General features: G+C 39.4%; 1 protein-coding gene across 6 annotated transcripts in view; it reads left to right on the top strand.

The window, feature by feature from the left end:
• Positions 1-27,307, top strand: part of HOOK3 (hook microtubule tethering protein 3) — an 83,991-nt gene that overhangs the window by 52,704 nt on the left and 3,980 nt on the right. For 3 of the 6 annotated variants that reach the window (XM_027899365.1, XM_027899048.1, XM_027899453.1), the window contains 11 exons: positions 2,284-2,371; positions 2,923-2,992; positions 7,806-7,946; positions 10,142-10,229; positions 14,708-14,785; positions 15,502-15,536; positions 16,245-16,327; positions 17,141-17,241; positions 18,439-18,543; positions 18,649-18,720; positions 20,171-20,307. In XM_027899365.1, coding sequence (XP_027755166.1) covers positions 2,284-2,371; positions 2,923-2,992; positions 7,806-7,946; positions 10,142-10,229; positions 14,708-14,785; positions 15,502-15,536; positions 16,245-16,327; positions 17,141-17,241; positions 18,439-18,543; positions 18,649-18,720; positions 20,171-20,307 — 998 coding nt within the window. Of the gene's footprint in view, positions 1-2,283; positions 2,372-2,922; positions 2,993-7,805; positions 7,947-10,141; positions 10,230-14,707; positions 14,786-15,501; positions 15,537-16,244; positions 16,328-17,140; positions 17,242-18,438; positions 18,544-18,648; positions 18,721-20,170; positions 23,486-27,307 lie in introns of those variants that run through there. The other 3 variants (XM_027899126.1, XM_027899207.1, XM_027899292.1) reach the window with 3 other exon arrangements.

Raw genomic sequence — 27,307 nt, 5'->3', positions numbered from 1 at the left:
TTTACAGTAGGGTTCCTGTGGTATCATCCTAGAACTAAACTCCTGCTGCATTTTTTTTCTAAGGCATTCTTCCAGGTACCATCAGTTTACTTCTCTTAGGGCAGCCATGATTAGTCTAGCAAGAGGCTTAGTAGTTGTGTAGAGGGAAATGTCCTTTGTGGCGATCTCACCTTTTATGACAGCTCCTTTTTGATCCGTCTTACACTGCCAACATGGAATACCTGGAATACACAGGGTAGATACTAACCTATCCCCTTCCACTCATGTCATTTGCTGCTGGTGATTCTGCAGTTGTTGCTGTCTTTTGGCAGGACTTATCCTTCAGACCTCTCTTGCACACTGTTGTTTCTCACCAGTTTACTTTGGCTTGTTTCTTAGGAATGTATATGCAGGTGCCTCAGATTACCTCAAACTGAGGTCAGCACTTTGAGTTAGCAGTTTCTTAGGCATGTTTTAATTATCAGTCCATCCATACAGATTTCAGAAGCTCTGTAGACTTTTCCTCAATAGTCATATTTCATGTCCAGTTCTTTCCAAAATTTCCGAGCCCTGCACCTGAATATCATTTCAACGGAAAGTTTTCAATTATTTTATGTTCACAGGTCATTGATTTCTATTTTTTATTAAATTTTCAGACACTTGACCTTCAGATCACTTCAATCTGCCTTTCATTTCAGGCTGGAATGCTTGTAGTAATTGTATTTGTACTGCGCTTTGGCTTTCTTTCCCGCTCTTTATTTTTAAAATGGGGTGTTTTTTTCCCCAGTGCTTTTGTTTGACAGTGGTAAAGTCGTCCCTGTGGCTTGTCCATTGCTTGGTGGATCATTTCATCTTGCACAAAGGATCTGAATTGCAGGCCATTGTCATACAGTTTTCCATTTTATCCCCTGACAAACGGTATTTTTTGGGGCTGGATGATGTTTTTAAGCATATTCTTCTATATGCATATGCACCTGTGAGAAACAGCTAAAAGTCTGTCATCATATGGATGTAGTGACTCACTGTCTGTTACCTACTCTCTCTGTTCCCTGCTGTCACATACTTACCAATAAGGTAGCCCACCACAGGTCATAAGCTACGTAGTGCTATCTTGTTAGTTATATTTTGGATGCAGTTACTGAAATTGATTTTATCCTTTTCTTTATGTTCTGGCAGAGCGTGGTAGTGTGCTTGATACCTTCAGCTGTGTAGCTTGAAATTTTACTTCTGTGGTGTGTTGTATGATCAGTACTAAGATAATTCGTGTTGTTTGTATAAATGAAACCCTGGAGCTTTTTCTAGCCATTAAAATATTCTGGTATGTGATAATCAACTGTTAACATAATGAAATGCAAGGGCCTCTCAGCTAACACAACTTCATACCTACACAGAGCCAAGGTCTGTCCTGGACCATTTAGTAATACTGAAGGTATTTCATTTTGGAGCAAACTACAGCTTGGATCACTACATAGTTGCCATTTTTTTCTTTAATTTTTGACTTCTGGTAGCCTTCTGGACAAAATCTTGATGCTATCTGTAGATTCTAATTTTTTTGCAAGAAGGGGACTTGTGCCAAACTGAGAGAGTATTTGCCTGATGCTACTAAATAACACATTTCTCTGGATCCCAAGGTGGTCCAGTCCTGCTCTTAAGTTTCTTTGGACTGAATCTTAAGCAACTAGGTTTGTTTTTTTTTTTTTTATGGCCAAGATTCTGATGAGTGGCAGGGTCAGCTGATACACAGGTGGAATGGGATATGGAAATGCTGCTCACACTTTCACTGGTAAAAGACAAAGAAAATGGAGTTAAAGAAATTTGTTATGTTGACTGTGTACTCACCTGCTCTTTATTTCACTCCTGTCTAAGCCTTGGATTCATGGCAAGGGAAAAATCTGTTAATTCACTTCCCTTTGCCTTGAAATCAGCCCCAATGAGAGGAAAATGAAAATATCTGAGTGGCCAGAGTGGATGCAGTTTACTACCCATACTGTAACTTTGTGTCTCTAATTATCTTGATTTTGTAAGCTCATACCCTGCTATTTTTAGCCCCATAAGATCAGCAACTCTTCTCAAAAAAAACCCCACTGTCCATGTGGAATATATAATACTTACATTTATTCTGTTATGAAATAGACTGAGATACCCTAATTTCAAAATAATCTCTAGAGCTGTATTTAATTCATTTTGAATTGTTGAACTCTGTACCTTTTGGTGACCTGTGTACTGTTAAAGATGGATTTGTAGTGCCAAGACTGATATTTGTTATTTGTTCTCTTTCCAATTGTTCTCTTTCCAATTATTCAGAGATTAAGAACAGAAAGGGATTCCTTGAAAGAAACTATCGAAGAGCTAAGATGTGTACAAGCTCAGGAGGGTCAACTCACCACTACAGGTAAAAGACAAATAAGGAGATTAAATGCCTTTTTTCTAAAGTTTACCAGACCTCTCTGGAAAGTATTGATTGTGCTTTTGTTTAGCACAGAATAAGTTTAAGCTCCTCTAAAATCAGAAGTGAAAAACTGCTTCAACTATTCATAACTTGCTGAGCAAGCAAAAACTTCATGTTCCTTCAGTCAGAAATTTTATTCTCTTCCCCAGTGTGATATTTTTATAGTGCATATCTGATTTCTTTGTAGTTACATAATTTTCTTTAGAGAGATATTTTTTCATGACGGTTCATGTTTTATAGTTCATTTCTATGTGTGATGTTGCATTGCTTCGTAGTTCTTAGATGAGCTAATGAGCATAAAATAAACTGCAAAATTATTTCTTCAGAACGGATGAAGTTGGAAGTAATGATTAATCTCCAAATGAAATGTTGCATGCCTGTCTGTCTTGCTGTAGCCTTTGTGTCATTTCACATTGTCTAGCAGTAGTCTAAAACTGTAAACTTCTAGAACAATGTTGATGTGGTTGCAAAATCTTTTGCTTTTCCTTACTCAGGATTGATGCCTCTGGGAAGACAAGAGCCTTCTGACAGTTTAGCAGCAGAAATCATTACTCCTGAAATAAAGTAAGCTAATTATGTGCTTTGTGTTACTAACCTTTACAATGGTTCATGGCCAGTTGAATTTGAATCAGCAGTGCCCTGGCAGCCAGGAGGGCCAACTTTGTCCTGAGGGGCATCAGGCAAAGCCGGTCAAGGGAGGGGATTGTCCCGCTCTGCTCTGACCTGGAGCAGCCTCACCTGCAATATTGTGTGCAGTTTTGCAATATAAGAAGCACGTAAAGCTATTATAGAATATCCAGAGGAGGCCCATGAGGATGGTGAAGGGACTGGAAGGGAAATGGTATGAGGAGCAGCTGAGGGCACTTGGTCTGTTCAGCCTGGTGAAGATCTCCTGGTGATTTTCACTTTTCTTGTGAGGGGAAGAGGAGGCACAGGCACTGATCTCTGCTCTGGGATGACCAGTGCCAGAACCTGAGGGAATGGCCTGGAGTTGTGTCAGGGGAGGTTTAGTTTGGATATTAGAAAAAGAAGACCTGCAGACCAAATAGGAGTATTTCATGAGGCAGTTCAGTCCATGGCCTGTCAGATTACCTGTGATATTCAGCAAATCAAAGTGACACGAGGAGTTAGCAAGGCTCATGGAAAAAGCTTTAAACTAGATTTAAAGGGGAAGTGGATAAAGCCAAGCCCACCAGAGATATGCTTGGTGGCACCATGCCAGTTATTCAGGGGCAGTGTGCTAGTGAGGTCTTTCAGTTTGCTCCATGATGAGCATATTTGACATGTCCCTGTACTTCTGCATGCAGCAGCACAGCCGCCTCACTGGAGATAAAGGATTGATATGAACGCAGCAGGAGGGGTGGTTGTTGATGTGCTAGAATGCAGGGAAGCTCCTGAGAACACTCACACAGGAATTGGGGCTTCTCCCCCTAAAAACATCAACAGGATCAGTAGCCCAATTGAAATGTATTTACACCCAAGTCCTCAGCATGAGTAACAGGTAGGAGAAGCTGGAAGCCATTGTGCAGCGGGAAAACTGAGACAATTGCAATCATGGAAACATGGTGGGATAACTCAGACAAGTGGAGTGCTGCAGTGGATGGCTGTAAACTCTTCAGGAGGGAAACAAGGAAGCAGAGGTAGTAGGATTGCCCTGTGTGTTAGGGAGTGTCTCAATTGTCTGGAGCTTGATGATGGAGATAGAGTTGAGTGTTTATGGGTAAGAATCAGGGAGAAGGCCAACAGGGCAGATATCCTGGTGGGTTTGGTACAGACCATCCAACTAGGATGAAGAGATAGATGAAGTATTCTAAGCAGTGGGGAGAGATCTCACTGTTGTTGACCCTTGTTCTCATAAGGGACGTAAAATTACCAAATGGCTGCTAGAAATGCAAGGCAGTGGAAAGGGATAAGCCTAGAGGACTGTGTGGAAGACAAGTTCCTGACACAGCTAGTAGGCAAGCCAGCTAGGGAAGGTGCCCACTGGACTTATTGTTTGTAAACAGAGAAGGACTTGTGAGTGATGTGATGGTCTGAGGCTGTCTCAGGCACAGTGACCATGGAATGAGAGTTTTCAATTCTCAGAGAAGTAAAGAGAGACGTCAGCAGAACTGCCACACTGGAATTCCAGAGGGCAGACTTCAGCCTGTTTAGAGACCTGGTTGACAATGGCTTGGGAGGCAGTTCTGAAGGGCAAAGGAGTCCAGGAAGGCAAGAAGGAACTTTGAAAGGTGCGGGAGCAGGCAGTACCGATGAGCTGGCAGGAAGATTGGCTTGGCTGCACAGAGAGCTTTGGGCAGAACTCAGGATAAAAGGGATTAACTCAGGTTAAAATGTTAAAAGAAGGGGCAAGGACACTCAGGAGAACTACAAAGATGTGTGGTTATACAGGGAGAAAATTAGAAGGGCCAAAGGCCAACTAGATCTTAATCTGGCTACTGCCGCAGAAGACAATAAAAAATGTCTCTATAAATGCATTCACAAATAAAGGGTTAATGAAAATTTCCATCATTCACTGAGCGCAAGGGGAACCATAACAAAAAAGGACAAGGAAAAGGCTGATCTACTTAACGTCTTCTTCACCACAGTCTTTAATAGTAAGACTGCTGATCTGAAAGACAGAGACAAGGAGCTGAATGAAGACTCCATAATACAGGAGGAAACAGCGACCTGCTATGCCACTTAGACACCCACAAGTCCATGGGAGTGGTTGGGATCCACTCAAGGATGCTGAGGGAGCTGGCAGAAGTGCTCATTGAGCCACTTTCAATAATTTACCACAGTCCTCGTGAATCACTCGTGCAGCAACTAAAGGTCCCAGTTGACTGGAGAATAGTAAATGTGACCCAGTGTGACCTTCCTCTACAAGAAGGGCTGGAAGGAGGATCCAGGGAACTACAGGCCTGTCAGTCTGACCTTGGTGCCAGGGAAGGACACAGAACAGATCATCCTAAGTGCCATCACACTGCACGCGCAGGACAACCAGGGGATCAAGCCCAACCAGCATGGGTTTGTGAAAGGCAGGATCTGCTTGACTAATGTGATCTCTTTTTGTGACAAAGTGACCCACTTAATGGATGAGAGAAAGGCTGAAAGTAAAACCTTTGACTTTACCACAGCATTCTCCTGGAGAAACTGGCAGTGTATGGCTTGGGCGGGAGTACTCTTTGTTGGGTGAAAAAAGGGCTGATGACTGGGTCCAGAGAGTGGTGGTGAATGGAGTTAAATCCAGTTGGTGGCAGGTCTCTGGGGCTGTACCCTAGGGCTCACTGTCGGGGTCTGTTCTGTTTAACATCTTAATTGATAATCTGGATGAGGGGATCCAGGTGTCAGTTTGCAGATGACACCAACGTGGTATCTGCTTGATGGTAGGAAAGGCTCTGCAGAGGATTCTGAACAGGCTGGATCAATTGGCTGAGGTCAGTTATATGAAGTTCAACATGGCCAAAGTCCAGGTCCTGCCCTTGAGTCACAAAAATCCTGTATGATGCTACAGGTTGGGGAAAGAGTGGCTGGAAAGGTGCACAGTGAAAAATAATCATAGAATGGTTTGGGCTGGAAGGGACCTTAAAGGTCATCTTGTTCCACTCCTGATGCCATGGGTAGGGAACCTTCCACTAGACCAGGTTGCTCAAAGCCCCATCCAGTCTGGCCTGGAACACTGCCATAGATGGGGCATTCACAGCCTCTTAGGGCAACCTGTGCCAGTGCCTCAAAACCCTCACCATCTTCAAAAGAGTTTTTTTTTCTGGTATCTAATATAAATATTTTTTACTTTGAAGCCATTCCTCCTTGTCCTTTCACTCTATGCCCTTGTAAAAATTCCCTCTCCAGCTCTCTTGTAGGCTTGCTGCAGGTACTGGAAGGCTGCTCTGAGGTATTCCTGGATCTTCTTGGGCTGAACAATCTCAGCTCTCTCAACCTTTCCTCACAGGAGAAGTACTCCATCCCTGTGATCAACTTAGTGGCCTCCTCTGCACTCATTTCAGTTGTTCCTGTGCTGGGCACCCCAGAGCTGGGTTCAGTGTTCCAGGGGGGGTCTCACCAGAGCAGACTAGAAGGACGGAATCCCTTCCCTTGCCCTGCTGGCCACACTGCTTTGGATGCAGCCCAGGACACAATTGGCTTTTTGGGCTGTGAGTGCACACTGCTGGGTCATGTCCAGCCTCTCATCCGCCTGCACCCACAAGTCCTTCTTGGCAGGGCTGCTCTTTATCTGTTCATCCCCAGGCTGTGCTGATACTGGGGGTTGTCCTGACCCAGGTGCAGCACTGAGCACCTGGCCTTGTTGAACCTCATGAGGTTTCCATGGGCCCACTGCTTGAGCTTGTCCAGGTCTCTCTGGATGGCATCCTGTCATTCGGGGGTAGATCTGAGGCTGTTGTTTGATGGCTGAATGTGAGCCAGCAGTGTGCTCAGGAGCCAAGAAGGCCAGTGGCATTCTGGCTTGTACCAGTGGTAGTGTGGGCAGCAGGACCAGGGCAGTGATTGTCCCCCTGCACTCAGCGCTGGTGAGGCCACACCTTGAGTCCTACAGCCAGTTTCAGGCCCCTCACTTCAAGAAGGACATTGAGGTGCTGGAGCAAGTCCAGGAAAGGACAGTGGAGCTGGTGAAGGGTCTAGAGTATAAGCCATGCAAGAAGCAAGGAGGGGAGTTTATCCTGGAGAAAAGGAGGCTCAGGGGTGACCTTATCACTCTCCACAGCTACCCAAAAGGAGGTTTTAGCGTGGTGGGGATTGGTCTCTTCTCCAAGTAATGAGAGGTGAGACAAGAAGAACTGGCCTCAAGTTGTGTCAGGGGAGATTTAGATTAGCTATTTGGAATCAGGTGTTATCTAGCATTGGAACAAGCTGTCCAGAGAAGTGTTTTAATCACCATTTCTGGAGGTATTTAAGGCATGTGGAGACATGGTCTCTGGGGACATGGTTCTGTGGTGGACTTGACAGTGCTGGATTTACCATTAGATTTGATGATCTTAAGTCTTTTTCAGCCCAAATGATTCTGTGAAAACAGATCAGCAGGGTTGAGGTGACCTGCTCAGGTTTATGCAGTAGTTCAGTGAGCCTTCCTTCACAGCTGGTACTGAGTTTTGCATTCTTTGTGTTTGCCCTATAAATTTGTTCAGCTGTATTCTTGAGATCTAGGAGGGTACTCAGGTGATTTCCTTGTGTTGTGCTTTCTACAATTGCAATTCCTGGAATTAGGTTTGTACTTGGGGTTTTGAAGAGACATGATTGTTGTCTTCAGCTGCCTTAAACTGTCTCACATAAATGAGTAAAGATTATATTTGTAAAGATGATACTATCTGTGGTAAACTGTTTTCTTTGTTATAGATTGGCATTGTTTTTTCTACAAAATTGTGTTTTGTGTATTTAGGGAGAAACTCATTCGCCTTCAGCATGAGAATAAGATGTTAAAATTGAACCAAGAAGGTTCTGACAATGAAAAGATTGCCTTGTTGCAGAGCCTTCTTGATGATGCAAACTTACGGAAGAATGAACTTGAGACAGAAAACAGGTGAGAATTTTTGTCCTCTGTTTCACTTGACTTTTCTAATAATGCCACATACTTTTGACTGTACTGTGTCCAATACAGGCATCCCCAGGACAAGAAAGCCATGGACCTAGTGGAGTCAGTACTGTGAAAGGCCTGTCATTACAGGACTACTGTGTATTTCATATGAGTAGAGTCTGAAGGACAGAGGCTATGTAGCCTGGAAAACAGAAGGCTCAGGGTGGATCTTTTAAATGTATCTAACCAAAGTATCTGATGGGAGGGTCTAAAGGCGATGGAGCTAGACTCTTTGTGATGCTCAGTAACAGGGCAAGAGGCAGTGGGCAGAGCTTAAAACACATTATATTTCGTGTGAATGTGAGAACATACTTTTTTTTTTTTTTTCCGTGAGGGTTGCTGAACACTGGATTATGTTGCCTAGAGAGGTTGTTTCCGTCCTTGGAGATATTTAAAATGCAACAGGACATGTTCCCAGGCAACCTAGCCTGGGAACAATCTAGCTGACCCTGCTAGATTGAGGCAGTCAGCATACAGATACCCATGGGACCAGACAGAGCATGCCACAGGCTGATACTGGTATGAGGCTGCTCTCTATCTAATCTTCCCCTGTCTTTCCCTTCGATTGGGTAAAGCACCTGAAGCCTAGGAAAAGGTAAATACTGCACTCACTTTCAAGAAGGACAAGAAATAAAGTATGAAGAACTACAGAGACTGGTCAGCCACAGCTCACTTTCTGGGAAATTCGTAAAACAAGTCCATTTGGAATCTGTTTCCAGTTGCATGAGGGACAAGAAAATAATTGGGAAAGGTCAATGTGATTTTATTCAGAGGAAATCATGCGTAACTAAACCAATTGGCTTGTTAATGATATGACTGCACATCTGAAAAAGGGTGAACAGAGGATGGCACTTAGCTTTAGCAAAGCCTTTGACACAGTGTCCCATGGTATCCTTATGTTTAGAATGTTAGATATAAACTGAAGAAGTGGACAGTAAAGTGATCAGAAAATTGTCTGGAAAGTGGTTGGGCAGCTGAGTCTAATGTGCTATTGTTAGTGATACGAAACCCAAGTGGCAATCAGTTCCTCAGGCATCAATACCAGGACCAGTGCTGTCCTTCGCCTCTATAAACAGCTTGACTGATGAGAGGGACTCCCCTCTCAGCAAATTTGAGGATGGTACCACTTTGTGAGGAGCCACTGATGTCCTGAAAGGGAGAGCTGTTACTCAGGGGTGGAACAGCTCTGCTGCAAAAGTCCTTGGGTTCCACTGGGCAGCAAAGCAGGATGTGTTAACTGTGGGGACCTTGCAGTTGACTATGATCTTGACTGCCCTCAGCAAGGTGCAGGCAATCAGTCTGAGAAAACTATTGTTCACCTCTTGTCAGTACTTAAGATATCACATCTGGACGTAGCATATTGTTTTGGATTCCCCAGTGCAAGAAAGAGGTGGATGTGTAGGAGTGCAGCAGAGCACCACTAAGGTGACGGACACTGGAGCACATGATGGGGTGGGGATAAAACCAAGAACTGGGTTTGTCCAGGCCAAAGAAAAGGTGGAATACAGGAGATGATACTGTCATCTGCACCTGCGTGATGGGAAGGTGTCAAGAAGGCAGAGTTACACTCTTCTCAGGAGATTGTAAGTGGAAGGACAAGAGGCAACAGACGCAATCTGGAGTACAGGTTGGAGCTCTAGAAGAGAAGCTCGAAGAGACTGTTAGACCTCTATCCTTAAATGTGTCCAAACTGGTACTGGATGTGGTTCCCAGCAGTCTGCTGCAGGTGCACCTGCTTTAAGGAGGAGGCTGGATTTAGACAGCCTCTGGAGATCCCTTCCAACCTACAGGTTTATAGGATTCTCTAGCTGTGTGAAAGCAATAAGCTGGCAGCTCTCACGCATAAACTGATCGTTAGAAACTCCTGTTTCATGTGCATAGAAATGATTTCTGCATGCATTTATGTTGTCCTGGAAGAGTATTAGAACGTTCTGGATGATGATAGGGTATAACCTTTGGAACTACTGTAAGCTCTGACTACTGTTGTAAATTTTTTGTAAATAAATTCCAGTATTGGATCTTTTGTGTAGATAACCTGAAAACACTGGACACTAAAAATCTGACTTCCTCTTGCAGTTGTTTGTTGTTGTTTTTTTTTTTTTTCTGAAAAACATATATTGTTTCTGTTATCTCTTTCCTAGATTGGTAAATCAGAGACTTCTAGAAGTGCAGTCCCAGGTTGAAGAACTACAAAAATCTTTACAGGATCAAGGTTCGAAAGCTGAAGATGTAAGTAGAAATGTGTATCAAACTTACATTCGAGTACTTACCATTTTTGAAACTTTGACCTTTTTGTAAAAAAACGATGTAAAAGAAACATACAAACAGATTTCTGATAGTTTTCCATATTTACTTGTATGGTGTTATCACTAAATTGTGCTTATCTAACTAGGATGTGAGACTCTTGTGTAGCATAGAAAACCATCCCATGTAGAGGAGGTGTCAAATACGTTTTATTTGAATAACTGTGTCTGTTCCAATAGAAAACTTAGCATTTAAGTTATTTAATTAGAATAGAGAGTTTTACAGGGAATTTAGGAAGTGTTGATTCTCCATGAATAAAGTATTTGAAGTTATTTTTGGTTTAGTTTTCTTAATGAGAATTAAGGCCTTTCCAGCCAGTGGAAGTTCTGCAGTTGTTGATGTAAATGTATCTCATAATGGAAAGAAACCAGACAGACTAAAACTGAAAAAAAAAAAAAAAAAAAAAGGGAAAATAATTAGGCCCTCAACATCATGAAGCATTTTCTGTTTCTATGTACAGAGTTAACTTGATTTTAAATGTGAGAATGCATTGTAGCTGAGTTAGTGTGGAAAACAACTTTCAGTCTTCCACTCAAAAATTGTTTACCATCCTCTGTACTTGAAAAAAAGAAGCTCTAGAACTTTCTTGAAAGCAGTGGTTTGTTGGACTGTACATGCATAGTGTATGCTCATAATCTCAGTGTATTGTGTTGCTAATTGGCAACAAATTGTAATGTGTTGCTTTCTATTTTTGTGGTTTTGTTTTAACTAATTTATATAAAATAGTGAAAGTTTCTACTAGCTGCTTATGTTCATTTAAGATCGTGTTTAATTTAGCTTATCCTTTTAATTTTCAGAATAAACTATATGGATGTAAAACGTCTAGTGGATTTCCAATAAGATTATTTTCATAAGTAACTTAGGATGTGTTTTAGAATGCATTTTAAAATAGGTCCATTCTGAGATGTTCTTTGTCTCAGTTATTAGCCAAAATCAAATTTTTCAGGGTGAACCAGAATATGAAAAAATTATTCTCAAGTATTGACTATTGTAAATGATCCCTTTCTAATTGCACTCAGCTTTATTTACTGTGATTTTAATTGTGTCCCTTTTTGAGGCTCTGTTTAGGACAGCTTTATGGGTGCTAATCCCATGGCCTGTTTTGCTGAGCGTGGTGTGTGGGATTCCATTTAGTCCAAAAGAAGCAGAAGAGTGAGTGTAGGCTCAGAGAGGTGTTGAGGATGCAAGAGCCTATTTGATGTTATGGTCACCACATGCAGTCTCCCTGACAAAGCAAAGCAAACCTCAGAAGTTAAACCCAACTGCTTAAATAGATGGAAGTTGGTACTACCTAAGTTACCTGTAAGGTATTAATACAAACAGAGTGATTCTTCAGAAGCATGAGAGAAAGGATTAGGAGAAACACGGCATACAGTTCATTGATGCATCATTTTCAGCACATTTCCTCTGTTTTTCACTACTTTTCTGCAACAGTGCACCGAAATCCATTTTTTTATGTACTTAGACCATAAATGTGCTCAACCCAGAAAACTGAAGACTCTAGTTTAATTAAAAAACGTATGATGAGGGCTCAGGTCTGGTTTTTGTTGGGGTATTGTTTGGTCTTAAAGTTGAAGTTATTTTTAGACCTGCCCGAAAAGTAGTAGAAGTACTGTCCTAACCCAGGCCAGTGCCACTGTGGAGAAACATGCTGTGTGCCAAGGTCCTCATGGGGAAGCAGTTTTGATTTTGTGTTGAAGTGCAGTGGAAGGCAGCTGTTCAAAAGATGTCAGTGCCATTGGGCCTGTAATGGGCACTGACATGTTCTGTTGGGATGCATGATTAGTCCATCCTGGTTGCTGCCTTGCTAGCCAGGGAAAAGCCTCCTTACCCCAGCCTTCCAGAGTGTAGGATCAACTCAGACATACCTGGTGTGGTCAGAAAAGGTTTGATTTATTATCCTTTAGAAACAGGATAGTCGTGTGGGGGCTGCTCAACAGTTACCCCAAACAGTTTTGGCTGAATCATTTGCATGCCTGGTCATCACTGTCCTTTCTCACCCTTATTCTCCTGTTCTCTGCCCTCATCCTTTCCTATATAAACACTGCCTTTAGTTACTTGTGCCCCACTTGCAAAATCCATCCCATGCCTGATGTTTCTCATAATTTCACTTATGCAGTCTTGGTCTTACATGCTGTTACTGACACAACACCTGCCTAGAAGGTCACCACAACTCTGTTACCTGTGAAGTTTGGCCACTTTGCTCATCTGGTGAAACACTGGTTGCCTGGAGAAGGTGTGGATGCCCCATCCATCCATGGAAGCGTTCAAGATTGGGCAGGGCTCTGAGCAACCTGATCTAGCTGTGGGAGTTTTGACTAAGACCTTTAAAGGTCACTACCAACCCAAACAATTCTGTGATTACTCTTCACATCTGTGAAATCTGACCATCCCTCATGGTGCTGTTCACAACTTTCATCACCTTCTCATAGCCTTAGCAGTTTCATCAACCAATTTTCTGAAGTGACATCCCATAGTTTCTCCTGCCCTGCTAAGTTAGCTTAATCTCAAGCCAGAGCCATCTACCTGTGACATTAACATATAAAACAAAACCAATTTTCGTCCTGAGAAGGTGGGCAGACCTGTTCCTTTGGCTTCTAAAGGATGAAAGAAACTTCAAGCAAAAAGACTTCTTTTTTCATAATTTTTTTTAATGCAAAAAAAAATATAGCAATTCAATATTGAAGTGGATACCTGTTTCCTAAAATCACACTGTAATAAGTATTTTGTTCAGGTGTTTTGTAAGTGGAACTTGTTTGCAGTGGGAGGAAAAAGCAAATTAGTAATTGTGCATTTGCTGATTTTTACAGTTTTGTTATAGATATGTAATTCTGTTATGAACAGATAAAACATTTGAATGAAGGTTATTGTAAAGCTAGGTCACAATTAGATAAAGGTTTTGTTTGTTTTTTTGCTTTTTTTTTTTAAATTGGGAGTTTTATAGGAGACTTGTCTTCCTATGAGATGACAGCAATTATAGTAATTACATTTTAGAAGCAGAGGATTTGTGTATGAGTCTTTAGAGCTCACTGAGGCTGCAAAAAAAAAAAAAAAAGAAACAGGAGTAATGAATGTTTGCCCATTTTTAGAGTAATTTATTTGAATTTATCTGCCTGGCTACAAGTGTATACAGGATCTTTGGGTGGGTAAAATTACAACACTTTATGTTTCAGTCTTTCTTCCTAATCCTGCCTTTTGGGTAAATTACTGTCGGTAAACTCAGGTCTGCTTCTTTTAGTTGTTTATCACAAGTAGTGCTGTTTATCACAATTAGTTTCTTGCTTGTGGGAACATGATCTATTTTGATGGGAGAGGGGTTACTCCCACAACAGTGCAGGTACGAGGCAAACAATATGTGCAGAAATACAGCAGGGGAGTGAACGTGGACTGGTGGTTGTGTCTGTGCCAAGCTAAACCCAAGTGCTACAGAAGGATGGCAAAAGAAAAGCTGAGTTCAGTTTTTATTAGGGACATGGGCACTGCTTCCAGCTTTTTCCTTTCCTGTCCTAACCAACCAGTAGTCCCCTAAGTGATCAGACATAAGTGATGGTGCCAGTTCAAATGATTTGGGACTGGGAAAGGTGCATACAAACATTTTGTTTTGTTACAGAAGAGGTGATGTTGCTGCAGTGGTTCAGAGGGCTGGAAAATTAAAAAGCCACATGGTCAAAACGTGCAAATCCTTAACTGCTACAGATTTCTGACTGTGAAATCAATGGAGTCTTGCTGGCTTGTTTTTACCTTTCTTAGAGTGCAATAAGAAAATCTCATTTGAAATAGTGTAAAAACACCCCCCAGGAATGTGATCAAAGACAGTGTTTTGAAGTACAACCAAGCTAGAAAGCAATATTTCTTTTAGCAAGATTTCTAAACTTTTGTTGAAAGATCATTGGAGAAAAAAAAAATGAAGTAACTTTGTTGATGATTTTATCTAATAATCTGATGGTGATCTGGACCATCAGTCACATGCTAAACCTCTGGTATGATTACTACTGGATAAATACAAACCAAAATGGCAGTTTCAGATTTAAATATTCTACATTGTTTTGTATTCCGTCAGTGTGGCAATAACACTGTTCAGCATCACACCACAAAAACACACAGGCATCTCTTAATTCTTACTGTAGCCCAACAGACTGCTTATTTCCCTTTGCCTTGTTAGTTGTATGATTTTTGATTTAAAATGACTTTCCCAAATAGCAGTTGCTCTCTTTTGAAATTCTGTGTTTAAACACAATGATTTATAAGTGTGCTTCCTTATTATTTTTACATTTTTGGATTTGGTGATGTGTTTTAGAAAATGTTACAGGATGAAATTGCTCATATAAGAACAGAGGAAAAAATTGCGCATGCGTGACAAAATTCATAGCTTTAACTTTTTCTGTTCATGACTTTCTAAATAGTTTCTTCTGTTGGCTGCTGTTTTGCTTTATACTAATGTCATCTCTGTTTCTTGGCATGGGCTTCTGCTCAAGGCTATTGTGAGTATGGCTTTCTATTTACTTAACACTACTTTCAGTTCATAGACATTTATATTGGGTTTATTTTTTTGGAAAGATGCTCACCATGTATGCAGTGAGTTTAAAATTAAAAAATTACCTCAAAGCTTTTATTTAAAGAGCTTATCTAAATGTGATTTAATCAGAAAGTGGAACACTGTAAGTTGTATGGTAATTTTTAATCAGTAAAGATAAGAAACAGAAAAAAGGTAAAATTTCTGCTATACTCCAGTCAGAAATACTCTACTCCTTCTGTTTTCTATGGGGATGGGAATTTACTTCAACTAATTTGCTATGTCTTCATGCAAATTGCAATGCAGTGTTGGTAGGACAGCTCTTCTTGCAAATTTTGCTGCACTTTCCAATTTCAGGTTAATTTACCAAATCTAATTACAAAAGTACTGAACAAATTAAAACATCTGAAGTAGAATTTTGTCATTTATGGATCTTGCTTTTGCTGATCTAGTTCCTGGGGAAATATTAATAAAGATCTAAAGCATTCTAATTTTGCTGAAGTCACAGAGTTGTGGAGAGAAAGATTGCTACCACAGAGGATCCTTTACATTTATGATCTAAAACTGAAGTAAAAAAAATTGGATTTTGATTAGAATGTCAAAATTACGTGTTTTAAAATAATTTTAAAGTTATTCTAAAGCTTCACAATATATTAAAATAAAATGTTTAACTTTCTGTTTTAGTCAATTCTTCTGAAAAAGAAACTTGAAGAACATCTGTAAGTATTTCTGTTTGCCTGTTTTGTTTGCGATTTGAAATGGTGTGTTTTCCATTCCACCTTTCCTGGTGAGAAAGGCAGACAGTCATTAATCCTGGGTCTGGAAAATATACGGCTGTGAAAAGTTAGATAACATGGGAATGTTTGGGAATCTGTTCAGATTCTATTCTTATTTCATAGAAAGCCATTGTGAAAGCAATGAGAGAACCATCATTTTTTGTTGGTTAGAAAACTTAACATTGTGTAAATCTTTGCTCTGAAGGACTAAGTAATTTTATTCTAAGGAAAGCATGTTATATATAAACAAAATTAATTTGTTTACTCTTTAGTATATATTATGGCACAAAATGCAAAGAGATGTTGCCTTTTTGACTGTCTTGCAATAAAAGTTTCTGTTGCCTTTGGGTTTAGCCATCCTTTTTCAGTGTAATCTCAGTTATCAGTACTCATTTTAGGCACCCCACTGTACAGTTAACTCAAGTTCTAATTTAAAGAAACTGTTTGCTTTAGCAGTTTTCCATGCACCATCTTATTTAACCAGTATTTTCACAGTGACTTTGTCGCTTGTCCTAATGCCCTACAGCAAAAAAATCAATCATAGTCTCAGAAATATATCACTCTCTGATGATTTTCTGTAGTACTTAATGGTCATTCAAGCACAGTAATAATACTGGGAAAACAAATATGTGCTTTTGTGGTTTGTAACAGTGAGAAGCTCCATGAAGCTAACAATGAGCTGCAGAAGAAACGAGCTATTATTGAAGATTTGGAACCAAGATGCAATAACAGCTGTGAGTTACTTGTGCGGTCCATTTCTTTTCTTTGTAAAGTATTTCATGTGCAAGGTCTTTAATTATACTACCTAAAGGAGGTGTCAGGTAAGCAAAATAGACATTTTCAGTGGAAGTGACATGTATGTTGTTAATTTCTCTGAAAACTATGGTGGCCAAAAAGATGCATCTAACACTTGGAAATGCATGGGATAACATTTTAGAAGCCACTTCAGGAAGAAATCATAGAAAGTTAAGGGGTTGGAATGGACCCGAGAGGTCATCTAGTCCCAACCCCCAGGGACAATGGCCATAGAAATACCAGGTCACTGTCATAACTGCCACAGAACTTCAGCTGTTCAGAAACTGTCCTGCCATCACGAGATTATTTTTACCTTCAATACACCACAGCAGATTTAAGCAAGAGTTGTGCCTGGTAAGAATTATTCCACTAACAAAATAGGAAAAATCATATTTGTCTTTATTAAATGCCAACGTATTATAGAAGCTGTTAGTCATTAGTAAACTAGTTTTCTAACTGTATTCAGTTAAGAGATTGATTTATAATTCAATTTCTCTTTATTTTTCATAATTTCAGAAAGCAAAATTTGTGCAAAAAAAAACCATCTCATGAGAATACGTAGGAGTACACATTTGTAGTGTGTTTCTGAGCTGTTCAACGATTAAAATTGTGATATTTGCTAAATCAGGTTCCTCATGTCAGCTTCTCTTAACTGAAATGTATTTTAGCTGTGTCGTAAATGTCTCTTGTAAAGCATTAAAATATGCTTAATATAATGATATTTTCCAATGTGTCCCTCTCCTGACATAAAGCACTTAAAATTGAAGAATTACAAGAAGCTTTACGGAAGAAGGAGGAGGAAATGAAGCAAATGGAAGAACGATACAAGAAGTATTTGGAAAAGGCCAAAAGTGTAAGTCGATGTGTTCCATGTTAATGATCCCGCTCTGACAGACTGCATTCCATGTGCACTCTGTGGGAATTAAAATAGAGGAGCTACCTGTATACACACTACTAGCAAGTCAAAGAGGAGGAAGGTCCAGTGAGTTCTTCGTATCTTCTTATTTTTGCAGCACCTAATATGGATTCATTCTGCAGATTTTACCCCATTTTTGTGATTCTTTTATTGATACTTTTTCTGAGTAAAGTGATCTTTTTAACTGTACCACCTCTTGATAGCTGTTACATTCCACTGATGATGTTCAGCATTCTCTTTCTCTTCATTGTTTAGTATGTGCTTCTATCAAGAAGGTGATTAATATTTAAGTGTGATATTGAGGGTGTGGGTACTCTACCAGCTTTGAAATTACAATACTGTGGCCTTAATCATAGTCACATTCCTTCTCTTAATATACTTTGATATTTGAGTTTCTCAAAAGCATATCGGTGTCTTTGTTCATCTGACCACGGTGTAGGATCAAGACCTATGCAATGGATACATGTCATTACATTGGAATCTACAAGTAGGTTCCTAATTTGGTAAAATTTTATCATGTCTGCCTTTCCTTCTGAAGTTTCCCGAATGACTTCTTGTGAGATGTTTCAAAAGTCTTCAGAAAATCTAAACAAATAATGTTTTTTCACTTTTAACTTTTTGTAATTTTTTTTTTAATTTTTATTTTTTTTTTTACTTTTTTCATTTCTTGTTGTTGTTTTCTGGTGGGGTTTTTTTGTGAAGGTGAGTACAGTCACTGTACTCTTCCACTATACAAAGTGCATCCAGGTCTAAGATGTATTTTCTTAGAAAAATAGCATGTTTTTACAGAACCATAGAATCATTAAGGTTGAAAAGACCTCCAAGATCAAAGAGTCCATGCTTTGATTCATCACCACCTTGTCAACTAGACCATGGCACTGAGTGCCACGTCCAATTTTTTCTTGAACATTTCCGGGGATGGTGACTCCACCACCTCCCTAGGCAGGCTGTTCCAATGCTTAATAACTCTTTCCATGAAGAACTTCCACAGGCGCTCTAGTGTGTCATGGTTAATGAGAGAAGGAGATGTGTTTTAACTCGCTTTTTTTGTTTCTTAACCTTAAAAGGTCCTTAATCCTTAACAAGATTGCTTTTTCGTGATTTAATGAAAGACCAACTGGTTTTCTTTTACAGGTCATCCGCACATTAGATCCTAAACAGAACCAGGGTGCTGCTCCCGAGATTCAGGCACTGAAAAATCAGTTGCAGGAACGGGACAGAATGTTTCATTCCCTGGAGGTAGTAATCCTTGTGTTTTGTGGTAGATGATCCTTGTTTTTTATTTAAGACTAACAATTTTATTATGCCTTGGTTTTAAATCTATGGGTTTTTTATGTTTTGTAGAAAGAATATGAGAAAACAAAAAGTCAAAGAGAAATGGAGGAAAAATTTATCGTTAGTGCCTGGTACAATATGGTAAGAATCTCCCAAACTTCTTATTTGGGGGGGAAAAAAAAAAAAAGGAAAGAAGCTATTAATATTAGTTGTTTCTGGCTTGTTCATAACAGTATTCATTAATTGACAGTAATTTTGGTTGGAGAGCATTTTCCAACACACAAACATGAAAACAAATAATTTTTAGTAATTTTAAGCTATCACTATATAAGACTATGCTCCTATGGTAACCTTGGGGTAAATTAATTTTCAAGTTTTAAAATCAGAAATGGTTCAGATCACTGTTCTGTAATCCCAGACCTTCAGTTACACAAGATTACAGTGTTCAAATTTACTTTTTTCTTTGATTCTCCACTTTCCAGTCGTCCTTTTTTTTTTTTTTTTTTAATGAAGGGGCACAATCAAAGCAGTTCAGTTTACTTGCTGCAGTAAGTGCTCTGAGAAATGATCCCTTTAGCTTCATAGCTAGTTTAGCCACATGCAGATGCTGAGGACAGCAGCAAGACCCTCTCCTAAATTATTCAAACGGTAAATTTGAATAGAAGAGTTGACCTGTGCAGCCATACAGCTTTTGCTAGGCCTGTCTGCTAGGAGAGTTGTCACCTTCATCAAATGTGTTCAAGACTTTCCTTTGGCATGCTGGTTGCATTGAATCTGCTCTTTATATAGAAAGACTCCTTGACCTGTGCAACTTTCATGATTCGATCTGCTCCACCGTAAAATTCAAATTCCTCCTCTCTGTATTCCCTTGGAAGAGTTTTCTTGTTGCTGTTCTGCACCTTTATGTCCATGAATAGCAAGCCCAAAAGCAGAGTGCTTGAATTGTTTACATACTGAAGGCATATTCAGGTGACTAGTGTCCTTGACCAGTTTTATAACCTTAGTCCCTCTGACAAGTAGAAGACAAGCCTGAGCAAAGACCTGTCATGAACACTGAGATGATCTCTGATAGCTTTTTCTGTGTCAAGTCTTTAATTAGCCTCTGCTTTTATACACAGCTGCACAAGCCATCACAGCCTTCCTCATTTCCTCCTTGCACTTACGCCTCATGAAAACGTGCTCCTGACATAGGAGCTGGTATTTTCACGGGGGATGATGATACCTAAACTTTTTTCAGAGGAAAAGTACTTTTCTAGCTCAACATGCCGAAACAAGCTGGAGTGGGGGTGGAGGGGGAGCCCTTTTGAAAAGAACTGTCTGGTTACCATGAGTTTATGTGGAGAAACATATATTGAGATCTTAGACAATTGCTCTAAACCTGGGCAGTGATTGGGGCGGGGAGGGGGAAGATCTCCACACTGAGTGTTAGGGGAGAATATCTTCCCTTTATCCTTGACAATGTGGTGCTTTGTGTATGGAATTCGACGTGTTCAGGGTTGGTGAAGGAGGAGGTAATAAACAAAATGCAAATGGTTAAAGTTGTTCAGTGTTATGTGTTGGTATTCACTGAGAAGTTTCTCTTTGTCCATAGGGGATGACTCTGCATAAAAAAGCAGCAGAAGATAGACTGGCTAGTACAGGCTCAGGACAGTCCTTCCTGGCTAGACAAAGGCAAGCCACGAGCACAAGGAGATCTTACCCTGGTCATGTTCAGCCAGCAACAGCAAGGTAGAGAAGCCTTGCCCTTAGAAAGAAAACTGCCCTGTGATCCAGGCCACTTCTGTTGCAAGTGACAACATTCAAGGAAAATAAACCAGCAGCCTTTCTCTTTCTCCCTTGTTACTGCTATTATTTTACAGTTCAGGAAAGGGTTTTATTATGGTTTCTCATTGTTCTGTAATGCCCTTTGCTTTTATTTTTGAAGTCCATCTCTCTCTCTCTCTCTCTCTCTTTCCCTCTGCATTTTTTGAATGTGCCAAAATTTTAAAACCATCTAGAGGAGTGTTGTATAATAACAGTCTTATTTGTATGAAGCCTGGTCTCTTATGAAAAGCCTCATGTGGACCATGTAACAATGTAAATTTCTTGTCACTGTTGGTACTTTTGTGCCATAAGGGTTGTTATGCTTTATATAAGACTGTTCTTGTTCAAAGGGAATTAGGTTTTTTATTTCATGTGCTAACCTGTTGCTTCAGAAAAATGCTGAAATCTCATTACAGAAATGCAAAATTAGAATATAATATAATATTCTGTGAAATATATTTCCTGCTAAAAACCTTACCAATGCAAAAAAAGAATGATTTTTTTTTTTTTAATCTCCTACATGCAAAGTTTGCTCTTATTCTTGGCATTTGATAGGGAAGCAGGATGGTTTTTTTCAGGTTTTTCTTTATCTACTGGTGTTACCTCTTTTGCTCGTAGAGATGAGTATTTTCAAATGGTTTGTTCCACTCTTCTTGGTCAAGTGTATGCTTAAATACATATTCTAAAAAAAGTGGAGAAATATTTAGAACGCTCTAATATGCTACTGCATCATCCATTTAAAAAGGACATTTGTTTTAAATTTTATAGTTATGGATGAGCAATACACAATGGATCAAGGCCCCGATTAATATTGATAATGTATTCCAGTTGTTATGCCCTACTAAAAGACTTGCTTTTAATATATTGATTCTGGGGATAATTGTATCAGTTGCCTTACCAATGGTACCAGTGCCTTCAGGTGAGTTTGTTGCTGACTGTTGGAAACTGGCTGTGATTTATTTGTTGTACTGCCTTTTGAGTGTGCAGCTCCTTAATTGTTGTAGTACCTTCATGTCCATCAGTGGGGTGGATGGAGGTTCCCCCTATTTAGGTTCTGTTCCTACAAATCTGTGCTTTTTCCCCTGACTAATCTTCTGCATTCCCTGTCATTTTTGTTGAAGAATTTTTGGGCACAGAGAACCTGAATATTGATTGAAACTTCCACATACATACATCTTATTGTAATTTAGTTTTTAACAGTTTTAATTTAGAGACAGTTTGGACCCTGATGCACATGCAGTCGGTTTATAAATTTATTCTTTTACCTTATTTTAAGGGCCTCCCAAGTGAAGACTTTTTGTTATAAATCCCTTTAGAGAAAATACATAGTAGCATTTATTAATCATCTGAAAGTCTATGTTAATTCACAAGTTGGGTAGAATGAGCAAAGGATAATTAAAACAAGCACACTTAGATTAAAAGGTAATAAACAGATGAATGTTATTTGTAGGTATACTACTGTTTTATTCTCAAGTACATGACCTGTTTTACTTTAGGCTAAGAAAGGCATCCAGTACATGTCTGAAATTAGTTTTCAGTTCTGGTTATCCACCCCGAAAACAGATGCTGAACTCTATTAGTTGCATGTAGCTTTGCCTTCTACTCCTCACATTTGGAAAAAATTGGTTTTCTAAAAGTTCTTTTTACTTGTTCAGGGTATGACAGGTCTGGGCTGTGCTTGCGAAGATTAGATAAGACATTGCAAGTTTGTTGTGCGCAGAAGGGTAACAATGTGGAGGAGGCTGAGGACAATTTCTGAAGCTAGTGAGGTGATACTCGTTTTGCTGTCTCTCACTGAGATACCGAATGCTGTGTGTGTTGTCTGGCAAGATGACTCCAGTTTATGTGGGACATCTTTCACTGACCTTTTTGTGCAACCTATTCCAATAATCTGAAGAACTGTTTGCCACGTGCTGTGTGTGAACAGGAACAAGTAAGATCAGTCCTCCAAGGGAATTTGATGTTCTTGTTTGAGATTACAGGATTTTGTACCAGAGAAAGAACCTAAGAATACCTAAAGCTCCCTTTTTATTTTAATCTGTCTGGCTTTTTCTATTACTAAACTGCCAAAGGTTATTTGTGAAAGCAAGGAATGCGACCTTAACAGGAAGCTTTATCTCTTAAATTCGGCTAATAATATAATTGCCTATTGCTGTTAATCAGGTGCAGGTCTAAAATAACTAGAACCAAGGTCTGCACACTAATTGCTTTTATTTTGTTAGCACTTGTTTTACCATTTTGCCTCCAAAGCTTTGGTGATTAGTTAGGAGATGAACAAAAGCTGGTTAGAAACCTTGTCTTTCACTTTTACTTTCCAGTCTCTCTTGGCCTCTTTTGCCTCTTGGTGGTTGTTGGCTTTTCTCTTCTGCTCTGTGATTCTGTCTTTCCTTTTCCCTTATGATAAGACACGGAAGTGTTTTCTGTAGTTCTCTTCAAGAATATATGGCATCAATTATGTAGCATCAAAGAGCAAAACAAGGCTAATACTGGATCTGAGCTTTGCTGTTGCTCACAGTGATTGTTGGGCAAGTGAACAGTCATTATGTCTTTTGAGAATTTACAGACCTGCAGAAATTATGGTATTTCCCAGAATTTTTATTGAATATAAAAACCTAAAAATGTACTGCACTCTTACAGAAATATATTTGGTTGCTGTCCAGTTCCAGTAAGTAATTTGTTCTGTCTGAAGGAATTTAGTTCCTTATTCTTTAGCATTTTAACTCTATTATTTAGTGCATACATCCACTGTTAATCTTTGGGTGTGGAGGAATGCAAGTGGTGAACGTCATTAAACCTCCTCTTTCATAAGAACAGCTTCTTTATTCGAAGGGTTCAGCTTCATCGTTTTCCTTGCTTGTTATGTAGCTTTGGAAGTAGTGTGGTATTAGGAAAAAGAAGGGGCTCAGAGTGTAACTCCAGGGAATAAACACACATATAGGTGAGCCACCAGTGAATGTTCTTTATTTGTCTTATCTTCAGTAATAAAAGAATATAAGCAATAAACCCAATCTATAAAACAGAATTCTCTCAGTACATTGGATAGCTCTAAGAAGTTTTTAGGAATACTTTTTTCCTGAGGCAATAAAGATTGTTTACATCAAAATTGCAGTGGTAATTATTAAAGCTATATCCTGTCCTGATACACTACAGAAAAAAAAAAAAAAACAGCTACAATTGAGCTTGAAGAAAAAGAGTTCTCCAGGGCAGTGATGAAATGGCTGAGGAGTTCATGAGGGGACTTTGCTGAGCACTGTGCTGAGGGTCTGCCCAGAATAATCTTTCTGACAGATTTTAATTAATGCCAATAAAAGTTAACAGATAAATGGATGAATATTTTCACTGTTCAGAGCTGAAGCTTAGTTTCTGACCCTGAATGATGTCTGTGCAGCCCAGTTTGTACACTTCTGTGGGGAGTTAAGTTGTCAGTGTATCTGATGAGACATTACAGAAAAAAAAAAAATATTCAAGTTCCTTTTCTTGATAGCAACACATAGCCACTTGGATCACAAAACGTATATTTTCTAAGTGCTGTGAAAACTGAAGTAATCTAATTTAAAGGTTGTGTGTTCCACCCACAGTGCAAAGGAAAACAAAACTGCAAATGTGTTATAGCTACAAGATGCCTTTCATTCTGTCTTTGAAAATAATTAGGTGGTAGTCTTGTCTTGCTCCAGTGCCACCTGAATTAGCAGTAATGCTTCTGCAAGTTCCCTGTGGCTTTCTGCTCTGTAAGGGGCACTGGCAATTTTATATTCATTGTGTATGAAAGAGTTAACAGTGAACACTTCTACTGCTGCTTTATGGTGATCTTGGAACAGTAAGAGGTATGTGCAAGCTGTCAAGAAAATGTAAAAAGGATTTGGCAGTTTTAAAGTCCTTGGTATTTTGGTACATGCAGATAGCTTTTGCTTTTCCTCGGTCCTCTAGTATATTAGACTACATGCTTAAAAACATGTAATCACCCTTTCATGGATGATTTTTAGGGGTTTAATTGACCTGATGTTGTTGACATTTTTTTTGTAGATTTGGTAGCTGGAAAACGTCTTGATGTCACCATTTGATTTCCTCCTTGTTGGTGATTCGGAGGAAGACTGTTCTGAATGTGGTTAACTTTTCTTTTTATTATGAAGCAAAACAGTATCTGAATTCTGCTTATTGCATAGAGTTTTTTTTTTTTTTTTGTTCTTGACCAACATTTTGACTTTTTTCCAAGGATTGATGAGGGAGGTATTTTTGCACTCGAAGTCAGCTATGCAGTACTGACTTCTTATGGGTTTTTGCACACGCGTTTTAGGTAGAATGTGGACTCTGTGTTTTGCATTATTATTCTGTGATAAACTTCAATATCTCCAAACCAATTTTAGCAAATTTTAGCAGGAGTTTTCCTCAACTGGTGTTGCATAAATAAATAGCTAAAAAACTTTACTATGTCGGAATATACTTTCAAGTCATGGGGTTTTTTTTGGAGCAGCCGTCAGATTCTAGGTAGGATCACAGCCATGCCTCCAGTTTGTCACTTTTAAGGAATCAAGAAAATATCCTGGTATGAATGATGTGCATTGCCTTACTCCTGTGATCTTTCTTCCCTTTGGAAGTCTGGAAAAGTAGCAGAAGCTTGTCAGCAGACGCTGCAGGCTATTACTGAAAATAAGGTGTGATTTTTTTTTTTTTCAGTTTGAAAATGGAGGAGACAGATACAAGCAACTTTTCACTACAAAAGTGGGAAGAGCAGTGTATCTTTCACCATTTTGCATTTTGGTGTCAGTTTTAGAACTAATGAGAAAAAACCTTTGCTTTTTGAACTAGGTTGTTTTTGCTTTGTTTTTAATTAATTTTTAATTTTACCTGATTAAGTATTTGAGGTTTTACCTATGTGGATAGGGTAGAAACTGTCATTGCCAGCCACAGCAACCTCAGACTTCTTGTATATCTGATACAGTGCAACCCTGGAAATTCTGACTCTGCTGCCAGCTCCATTGTACCATTTGGAATTGTGGAGGACTTAGCTAGCTTTGTCCTCTGTTTTTGCTTGACTTCATTTTTGTGGATTCATTAAAATATTGGGACATAAAGTCCATTTTTAAAATGTATCAGCTCATTGAATTAGCTAATGAATGAATGTTGATTGAGGGGCTTTAGAAAACTTGACAAATCCCATGGGGCAGCGAGGTAGCCAAGCCAGTTTTCCAGACAAATTGTCCTGGTGTCGGATTATAGTCAGTGGATCAGTAGGAACTCATACCAACTGCTGAAGTCCTCATCTGTTAGTTGCCAGGGGATGGTGTTGGTGTCAACTTCAGCGAGGCCCAGATTGTAACCTTCACCTTTGGGCCTTGCCAAGGTAGTGAAGAACTATCTTGAAGTACAGCTCTGTGTTAGTTGGCTCTGGTGGCAAATCGGGAATTTCCTCTGCTGCTGTTTGCTGTGTGTGTAAATTTGGAAAATTTAAATATCCTTCAGCCCCCCTTGCACAGTGTGCCAGTTCCAGACTGGAAGCAGATTCCATTCCATTTCTTGCTGCTGTCCTGCTGACTTGGATCTCAGAGACTGATCCATACAACATGAAAAATACTGTTAGCAGAGGGAAACCCCAGGACAATTGGGAAGCCTTTCCTTTCTGGTGGTGACTTTATTCATTGCTTTGCATTAGAGGGGCCCCTTTACTATGGGCTGAAATTAGAACAGCGTATTTCAGAAGGAAGGTGGTGGTTGTAGTTGTTACAAAAGTTGTCATTTGTCAGCACTTTGAGGAACTGTTCACCTACCATAGCATGGCACAAACCAGAAACACTGCAAAAGCAAGGGTTTCCCCAGGTAAAGAGCAGCTTGTTATCCAAATGGAACTTGAATCCCCAATGATTATACCTGCCTTCAGGGCCAGTTGTTCTGTTGCCCTGCTCATGTCGTTAGACTGATCATGAAAATGAGCAGAATTTTAAGAGGAAAATGCCAAATAATTTAATATTTATGGGGCTATAAAATAGTTGTAATGAGACTGTCAGGTTTTTTATTTGGATTTGAATATAACATCAACTATGTAATTTAAAATTTTGTAAAGCAAGAGATTATTGTTTTCAGTCACCAAAGGTTAGCAAGCCAGAGAGTAAACTTATTTCCTGGAGCCATTGGTGGTTTTGAGATCTTAAAGCTTTTATTTAGCGGTATTGGTAAAGTTTTGGAATAGTTATTAAGCATTACAGTATAAAGCCACAATTTTTAAAATTTTATAATCTGCTTTCTATTCTCTCTGTCATTCCTCCATAGACACACATCATCTGCTGCATAAACTCTCTCTTTCTGAAGATGCTGGAGATGCAGTGACAGGTTATGCTGAGTGAATTTACCCTCACATCCTGCATCTCTGCTGTCTTCTGAACTGTTGCTGCCTCTACAGGTAGCTCTAAAACAGAGAGAAAGAAATTGACAGCCAACTCTTTTTTTAAGAACAAGATTAGAATTTCTAATCTAGGAAAGGGCACTGACAGATGGCTTTTTCTACATCCTTGAAAGATAATACAGTGTCCTGAGTTTACAAGACCTCTCAAAAGTACTTTTGACTCGAAGAGAAACCTCCGGTGTCACTTCTGTTTATGTGCAACAGGACACTTGAAGTGCTACTAAATAGTAACTCTGAACTAATAATAGCCTGGTGAGACTAAAGGAGTAGATTATATTCATTTATGCACAATAGAATAGGTACCTGCTTATGTAGCTTAAACTTATAATTTTTTATAGAATAACTACAGTGATCTTCATATTATTACTCCTGAACTCTGTAACTTTATGCACCCAAGCAGTGCCAAGCAAGCTTAACAGACAGCAGTTGCTCAAAATACACCCTCAAGGTCCGCTTTGAATGTGTTAAAATTTTTTATTCCATTTGATATATGTTTCCATGTTTCTGTTTGGTTTTCAGCTATAGTTA

The sequence above is a fragment of the Empidonax traillii genome, unplaced genomic scaffold (assembly GCF_003031625.1).
Source record: "Empidonax traillii isolate 1590-97213 ecotype Southwest subspecies unplaced genomic scaffold, ASM303162v1 scaffold2:size4533513, whole genome shotgun sequence".
Classification (NCBI taxonomy): Eukaryota; Metazoa; Chordata; class Aves; order Passeriformes; family Tyrannidae; genus Empidonax; species Empidonax traillii.
Note: the sequence above shows the minus strand (reverse complement) of the source record. Positions and strands in the feature narration are given on the sequence as shown.